Source organism: Eschscholzia californica, unplaced genomic scaffold (assembly GCF_041429995.1).
Source record: "Eschscholzia californica isolate CP2 unplaced genomic scaffold, dmEscCali1.0.p SCAF_6, whole genome shotgun sequence".
Taxonomy (NCBI): Eukaryota; Viridiplantae; Streptophyta; class Magnoliopsida; order Ranunculales; family Papaveraceae; genus Eschscholzia; species Eschscholzia californica.
This window is the reverse complement of record NW_028238483.1, coordinates 18053700-18062421: the sequence shown is the minus strand read 5'-3', so window position 1 is coordinate 18062421 and position 8722 is coordinate 18053700. Positions and strand designations below refer to the sequence as shown.

At 35.0% G+C, this 8722-nt stretch overlaps 1 protein-coding gene across 1 annotated transcript; it reads right to left on the bottom strand.

Annotated features, from left to right (window-relative positions):
* Positions 1–1964: 1964 nt before the first annotated feature.
* LOC147532132 (beta-amyrin 28-monooxygenase-like) lies at positions 1965–4431 on the bottom strand. The gene is made up of 3 exons (XM_086649908.1): positions 3495–4431; positions 2931–3118; positions 1965–2279 (listed from the first exon to the last, which is right to left on the bottom strand). The coding sequence occupies exons 1-3, from the start codon at positions 4429–4431 to the stop codon at positions 1965–1967; spliced, it is 1440 nt and encodes a 479-aa protein (XP_086506034.1).
* Positions 4432–8722: the final 4291 nt, after the last annotated feature.

Sequence of the window (8722 nt, the reverse complement as noted above, 5' to 3'; positions counted from 1 at the left end):
CAAATATGCTTCACTGCCTCGGCTCCGGGAACATTTTTGTTGAGTTTACTGTAACAACTTTTTTAAATTTAAATTTTTGAAAATATGTGAAAACTCAATTGTAGAAAATTCTTTTATTTGTAGTTTCACTTTTTTTGTTGAACTTTGACATATCATTATTTTTAGTTCTTTTCGACTTGCACGACTGCGGTAACATTGACTCGCCAGTTTTAGGCTTCAAGACTTTTCTTTCACATTTATCAGAAGTTCTTACTTTTTCAATATGTCGGTATTTAGTTATTTATTTTAATTTAGTTAGTCATACTGTAATAGTGGTAGCTCACTTTCACTTGTACAACATTCGAAAGGTAAAAAAAAAATGAAAAGCTCAAGGGTGATTGGAAGAGGTTTTTTAGATTTCTCCGCTTCCGACAACATAAGATCTGCCAGATCCCACGGCACCTTCGTCATAGGCTCATAGCCTCTGATACTGTTGGTTCTCTCAATTAATGTCGCAGGTTTCATGCTAATAAAAATATAGTAGGTTGATGACTCTTTTTCCTTTGTAAAATGTTATCCTTTTTCATTTCTCACATTTCCTCTGAAGGACATCTTTTACATGATTGTTGTTGCTTTGTTGCGCAATGAAATAATTCACGAAAGTGTTCACCACGTGAGATTGCAAGTCTGTTGGATATCTAATGTGGTCATCTTTTTTTTTGCAACTGGCACTTGGATTGTAAATTTCTAACTCTTTCATGGTTCAAATTTGTCAATGCTATGATCATTGAAATTTATTACTTATAGTTCTTTGAACTTTTGTTTCAATAATAAATGATTTAATTATTGTGGGTGTTAGACAAGGAATCGAAGGACTTATTACTTACAACATCATATTCAAAATAATAATATGATTGGTGCTAACAAGTCTTATCCAACATTTGAAGGACCATGTCTTTGCTAATGTGATTTAATCCCTACTTCACCAATATATGTAGTGGCACTAGGAGATTAAATTCACTAGGAAAAACAGCTGATACCCTTTCCATGCTAAAGTTAGACAATTTGATTTTCCATACTTGGATTGTTGAATTTTTGGTAGAACTAAAAACTATACGAATGGAACTTGTTGGAATTTAGAGTTATTAATACGCCAGACAAAGTCTAATGAGTTGATGTGTAAAGGCAACTAATTAGATTAAACTATAGGCACTCTTTGTGTAATAAGTTAATGTTTCTTTACAGTTGTATTTACGTATAAGTTTAATCGTGCCGGAGGCACATTGTGTACCCTAGTCATCTCTATAAATATAGTTCAGATTTCATTTTAGAAATATAGAAAAATCAATTACTTTTCATTTAGAGTTTGCATTAGAAGTCCAAGTGATCAAGAGAGTTTCTACATATTTTATTTCGAAGTTTCTTGAAGAACGAAGTGCTGCGCTTCAAGAAGGTGAGACTGGTTTATCTTGGGAGACGATTTGTATATACAACCCGGCTTAACACCATTGCTATCCAATACTCGCCTCAGTCATATAATTATACCTTATATTATTATTATTATTATTTCGTCTATATAATTTGTCGAACGAAAGTGTTTGTCCATCAATTCTCTCTTAGGGAGTAGAGACAAAAGTGTGGTGGTTATACCAGCTAAATTCCACAAAACCAACTGATCTCCCTCAATTGCAACAAAAAAAAACTAATCTCCCTGACAACAAATAAACTTCCAAAAGAAACAAAAAACATACTACAACACAAAACAAACTTATTACAAGAAAAAAAAGGAACAGGGATAAACACATATATTGTTGGTATTATTACTTCATCCTTTTCTATAGTACAAATCAAATTAATACATGATACAAATGAAATTTTAGATATTGTGAAAATAATCTCACGTAGACAAATTTTGTACTTAAAATTTCAGTATTGATTGTCAATTGGTTTTGAATCGGTGATCTATAGAATCAATTCATGCGAGCTTAATAACTGGACTTGTTAGTCTGAGGGTGAAGTCGAATGGGGAGTCCTTTTAATGGTAACGGAAACGGGTTGAAGTATAACTTTTCATCGTTAGGAATTAATTTGTCCCATTTATACTTGGTAACTAAATGGTGCATAAAAACAAGTATTTCCAATCGAGAGTACTCTTTACCGGGGCACATTCTTGGTCCTCCTCCAAAAGGAACAAATGTGTAAGGAGCTGGTTCATTTCTTTTGAACCTCCATGGATCAAACTTCTCAGGATTTGGGAAGTACTCAGGATTCTTGTGTGTTGATATTATGCTCCAACATAACTGCAATAAAACCAATAAAAACTATTATTAGTATTTTGTTTGGATTTCTTGAAGTGAGGACAAAATTGTATATATGTGTAGACCAGTAAACGGTAGCTTATCGGATCTTATATAAGTATATCCGTATCTGATATCCGATAAGGAATATTCGAATGCGATATCTGAAATTTCAGATATTTTCTTAAAATTCGAATACGGACACGGATCGGGTGTCGAATATTCAGATATCTGTTGACAGGCTTACACAAGAATCCTGTGGGGTTCATGGTGTTGCAGCATACTCTGATGGTCAGGCGAATCGTGCGTATTTGGATGGGTTTGTGGAGCCTTCGCTAAGAACAAACCTCATACATATGAGCTTGAGTTTGGAGTGCCAAAAGCGGAGACAGTATCGTTAATTGCTAAGACTTAGGACGTCACAAATACACCCCGGGTGATTGTCGTCAAGATAAGGTATTAAAACCGCAAAAATGCTAAATGACCTGAAATTTGGGACCAACCACATAGTGGAAGGTGATGTGACCCGCCTTAATTTGTCAGGCGACGAGGAGAAAGAAACGACTTAACCAATTGCGGCCGGCTACACCACCTTTTGGCCCGTGGTTGGCCTCAGCGTAAAATCCAGCATGAAAAATTGTATCAAAAGCGTACCTTTCGACCCTTAGGAATGAAATATCCAACATGCGTAAAATCGGTGAGAGCTTGCTTGAAAGAAACTTGGGCAGGAGGTGCGAGTCTCATTGCTTCACAAGCCACGTTCCACGAAAACTTCATCTTTTGAATGTCTTTCCAATGTAGCATTTCCCCATTTTCTTTTGACCTCCAAATCTCCATTTGCTCTGATTTCAAAATCACAAATTATTCATCCATATACAACTTTTACATCACTATAAAATTATGAAGCATTTTATTACCCACTTTTCGGTAAGTGTTGAGTAATATCGATTGATCAACATTCACTACGTATCTACGAAGTCATTGTAAATACAATTGGAATGTAAGCCGTCGATTACAAACTTTAAAGAATGATTTGATTTAGGAATAAGTCAATGGCCAAATCCCCTAGGCTACCAACCAAGGTCCTCTCATTAGGCCACCCATCTTATAATTTTAGAGAAGTTTCAGTGAGATTTGTCCCATAATATTTAAAGTCTCTATGTTTATAGTTCCAAATTTGATTTTAGTTGGATGACCAAAAACTAATTAAATACTTACCATGTCTAATTATTTCGTATACTTCTGGAAACTCTGCAAGATACTTCACAATAGCCGTTACAACGACACTAGTTGTGTCGTGACCAGCTATAAGCAAACCAAGAATCATATCAGCCATGTTCATTTCACTCTTGTCCTCATCACTGTTGTTACTATCGCCATGACTTAATATTAAACGCGACAGGATATCTTGCTTCGAAACATCCTTCTTGATATGATCTGCCGAAACTAAATGTTTCTTCCTATCTTTTATTATTAGTATGAGTTCTTTTCTAATAAATTCCGCCGCTTTAATGGCACGGTGGAATGGCGTACCTGGTAAATTTATCTGCAAGGTAAAAAATCCTTTTGTGACATCAGAAAATCGATTGATGATGTCATCAATATATACTTGATCATTTATGCTCAAGAATAATTGACAAGCCATTGAGAATGTGAACTTTTTAACTAAAGGGTGTACAATAACTTCCTCCTTATTATCCCAAAAATTCTCAAAATGTTTCCTTGCCATTGAGTCCATAATACCAATGTAACTTTGTAATTCTTCCATAGTAAGTAGTTTACGAAGTATTTTCGTTTCTTTTTTAGTAGATGGGAGGATTTCTGTGACAGTCGGAGGCCATGAAAGTTTTACTAGTTTGTTTTCATTCGCAAACAAGAATTTATTACTAGAAGCACCACAAAAGACGGTAACAACTTCACCAAATAATGAAGTAGTAAAGATCGGTGACGAATACTCTTGCATTTTGTTAAGGAAGAAATTTTCGGGAAAACCTTTTCTACCCGCTCGAAAGAGTTCATGACCTTGGCCTATTATGGGCCACCCTGTCTTTCCCGGAGGGTAGTTGAGCTTTCTACCACCACCTTGGTAGAGCAACTTGACAAAATAGAAGGAGACGGGAAGAAATAGTAAGAAGAGAAAATAGGTTAGATCCATATTGCTTGTACTAAGCATGTAAATTTGGAGATCTTATATAATGCATGAATTCAGAAAAAGGTAGATTAATATAATGTTTAATTGACATTAGGGACGTGATTACGTTGGATTTGACCCAACGAACTACGCGTTACGGTGACTTTTTCTTTCTACAAAAATAATAAAAATATACGTAAATTTCTTCCATTTTTCACCGAGTTTTTGATATTTTAGTTTGATTGTAAAATTTATTTACTTTTAGAAATCATTCTATAATCATATCATATAGAACGAGTTTAGTCTCTCATCCTCTAACCTCAAATGCTGTTTGACTTGGAATACTTTTAATTTTCTGATATTTATTCCAAGAGTTAATGACCTTTGACACAAGTCAATGAATGATGGATTTCGTCTCTACCGTGTGACTTCAGAGTTTTGGAAGCAGATGCACAACCAACTGCCAAACAGTTGTTGGTGACTTTAATTATTGAGTCCTTACAATATAGTATAGAATATTGATTTCATAAAAATGGATTTAAACATGCTGAGTAATTTAATTTAGATTAATCTCGTACATTGATTAGGTATTTAGGTCTAATCAAGTTTTTCTTGTTAAAATTCAACACCAAATCCTTGATATTTTAGAAACCAATACAATACCAAAGCAAATCTACTTTTCTTTTCTTGAAGGGCTCTTGGTTGTATCTTAAATAAACGGAAATGGAGTTTCGATGTAAGCCTTTCACTTCATTGTTGAATCTAAAGCACTCTTCTTGGAAAAAATGCGAATTATCGTAATTGATTAGGTCAAATCAAGTTTTTTCTTGTTAAAATTCCAGACCAAACCACTACTCTTTCAGTGGGAAACATACAAAAACACTTATTTAATTTGTTACGTAAATTTATTTTATTTTAGTTTTTCATATTACGGATCTCTTGATTTCTTTATATATATATGTTAGAATTGGTCATAGCTCGTCTGTAAATGTTATTTTTACCTATTCGATCAACATCTTCGATTAAAAGTCAACAAAATTTGAAAGGAAAACAGCTCGTCGAAGTCTAAGAGGTTTATGGTCTGGTTGAACATGACTAAAGAATAATGAAATTCTTTAGACTGAGAACACAAGTTAACTATAAAATACTTAAAACTTAGGTTTCAAATTTTTGAGACAATCTTTGTAAGACAATATGGACATGGCAGTTTTCTTTATAGGAGCAGTTGGAGGAGGGACAAAAGCAACCAATCGTCACAAAGTCAGAGGCCTAATCCGATGAACTTCTACGATTTTTACCAAATTAGTTTGGTCAATAGCCTCGTCCACAGTTCCAGACTCCAGCCTTCTTATAGCACCCGTTAAAAGTGTTGTTAGTCTGCGGCCTCTGTAGGCACCCAGTACGGGCTGGGTGTCTACTATGGAGGCACCCGTCCAACCCCTTTTTTTCTCTCTTTTTTTTTTGGTTTTTATTTTTTTGAGAAATCGACTACGAGCAACGTTAGTCGTTACAAGGCATTTTGATAAGCACGATAACCGCCTAAGTTAAACCAAAGATCAAAGAGGCCTAAAACCCAACAATAAAAAGCCTAAAACCTGACAACATCTACTTTTATTTAGTGCCTAAATTACATGGGATAAATCTTGGTGATAAACTGCTTCTACCGATATTCGATCCCAAGACCTCATCGTCTTAAGAGGGATGTCCTACCACTACACCAAAGGGTGGTGGACCTCTCTTCTTCTTGTTGTTCCCCTTCTTCTCTTTCTTCTTCTTCATCTATTCTCTTTCTTCGAATCGTAATCAAACACTTTATCATGAAAACAATCTTGCTTCTAATACCATCATCATTAATAAACAATGAGTTAGAGAGATGAAAAAAGATCATATGAAAGACTTTCTCTCTCTAGAGAAAAAAGAAAACCGTCATCTTCAATACTCCTTGTAATCCGAGATCTTCACTATAGAGCGAATCAGAAATCTTCAATATTCCGGTGAAAGATTTCCTTCTCCGGGATTTCCTCTTAGTATGTATTTTCTTTTAATCTATTATAATCTTTTTAGTAATACTCTCTCATCTTGATCTCACAAATAGAGGGAGATTACCCAGATATGAAGGGTTGCCCTACCTATATATTACGGTATTTTTATGGTTTCACCAATAGAGATCTGTAACAGTTTCATTCTTCCCCAATTTGTGATAATTAGGGCATTTTTATGGGTCAGTATCAGAGATCCGTAATTGTTTCCTTCTTCTCCAATTTGTGATTGATTTACGAATTTATTAAAGTTACAGGATATCTATAGATTTGGTGATGAGGATGATGATTTGGTTTTATTCGATTTGATGATGTTCTCTTATATTTATGCATTGGTTTACAAAGAAATTCATGACGCCGAGATGTTCTCTTCGATTTGATGATGTTCTCTTCAATTTGGTTTGATTCCTTTTGATGAGTTTTTCAGAGAGAAAGTAATGGCCTCGCTGATTTGATAATGTTCTCTTTTATATGATTTGTATTATTTGAAGCATTATCAGACAACTACGCCTCAATTCAATCAAGAGGATAACAACTTATACAATCAAGAAGACAACATATTATTCCATCAACAACGTTTACTTCGTTCATCCTTCATACAAAATTATTATAATATATTTGTCGACCTTTAGGGTTTTTTCATTCTCGATCTTGATGATCTTTTCATTGTACGCCCTTTAGGGTTTTTACTTTCTCGATCTTGATGATATTTTCATTGTACGACTTTTAGGGTCTTTTCATTTTGTCTTTGTCTTGTTAATTCCTCTCCCTTCATGAGGCACTTTACATACGAAAGTTTTGTGCAGAACTTTACTATATAACTCTCATGTAGTTCTCAGAGGAATAAAATTTCTCATACCATGTAATGTTGTGGATCGATTTCACTTATGAATGTGGTTTTAGTAAAAAAAAAATGAGTTAGAGAGATAAAGAACCTTGTTTTAGAGAGAGAAAGAGAGTAAAACAATTATGAAAAAAACTTCGATTTCAAATCAACCTTGATCTATGATGAGGCGTTAGAGAGAGAAGGAATCTTGATTCAAAACCACCATTAAAAATACTCCCGACAACTCTAAACACGGAGGTTTGGACTCAGGCCAGTCCGAGGGGTTTCGGACTTGTCAGTCCGACAGGGTTCAGATTGACCAGTCTGAAACCCCTCTGACTGGCCCGAGTGCTAACCTACTCCGTATTTTCGGACGCGTTGATCCGTGTTCAAAAAATTCAGCGGGTGCCAATAGATGTTTGTGGTAAAAAGATATTGAGCTTGGTCAATCTCCACCAACGTGGGCTAACAGCATTCTTAACAAGTGCTTTTAGCCGCTCCCTCACAGCAAAACCAGTACAGGCTATCATCTTATTTTAGGAGCCTTTAAATTTTTGTCTTCTCATTTGGAAAGAGGCTTCCAAATGAGTTCACAACCTAAATTTAACTTGTTTAGTGTGTCAGGAATTTTATTCTAATATGCCATTGTAAAGTTTTAGTGGATCTACCCTCAAACTAGTTGTTGGGAAGGCTCAACAATTAGTCAACCTCTTGGAGAGCCCAGCCCAGTGGCTCAGCTCTCGGAGCACCTAGGCTAACTTGGGAGCCTAGTCCCTACTATTGGGTTTGCTCTAACAATAGACAAGTGATACTTGGGTGGGGTTTGTTTTGATTGGTTGAATTTAACTTAGTTATGTCTGATCTGTCTGAATGCGCGTTATCTGAGTTTGAATTGTTTTTGTGGAGGATAATAGTCTTTTCATATTTTTCTTTTACGATGAAATTTTAATCGAAATTTTTTGTTATGTCAAATGAACATAAAATCTACCCGAAACTATTTAGACAAGTCAGACAGCTGAGACACAAAAGAACAAACATTATGAAATCTTGTTCGGCCATCGAGCGATACTTCAGACCTGAATTTGAAAGAAAAAAATAAAACAACACTCAGATAGTAGAAAATACCAAGGATCTTCCATTTGGTGATAGTTAGGTTTGAATGGGTTTATCTTCCATTTGGTGATAGTTGGGTTTGAATGAGTTTAGGGTTTAGGGCTTGAATGCTGGTCATTGGCTTTGATTCTATCACTTATGGTCCTATATGCATCAACATCAACTAATTAACCACTTGGACATTAAAAAAGAAATTAGATCATTAACTTTTATATTTAATGATTTGTGAAATTCCATTGGAGGGAAAATTAAGAAGATCATTAAGACATGAGATAGAACATGATATCTCAACTTGCATTCACACAACATTGACTTTATGGTTTCCCATTGGCATCCC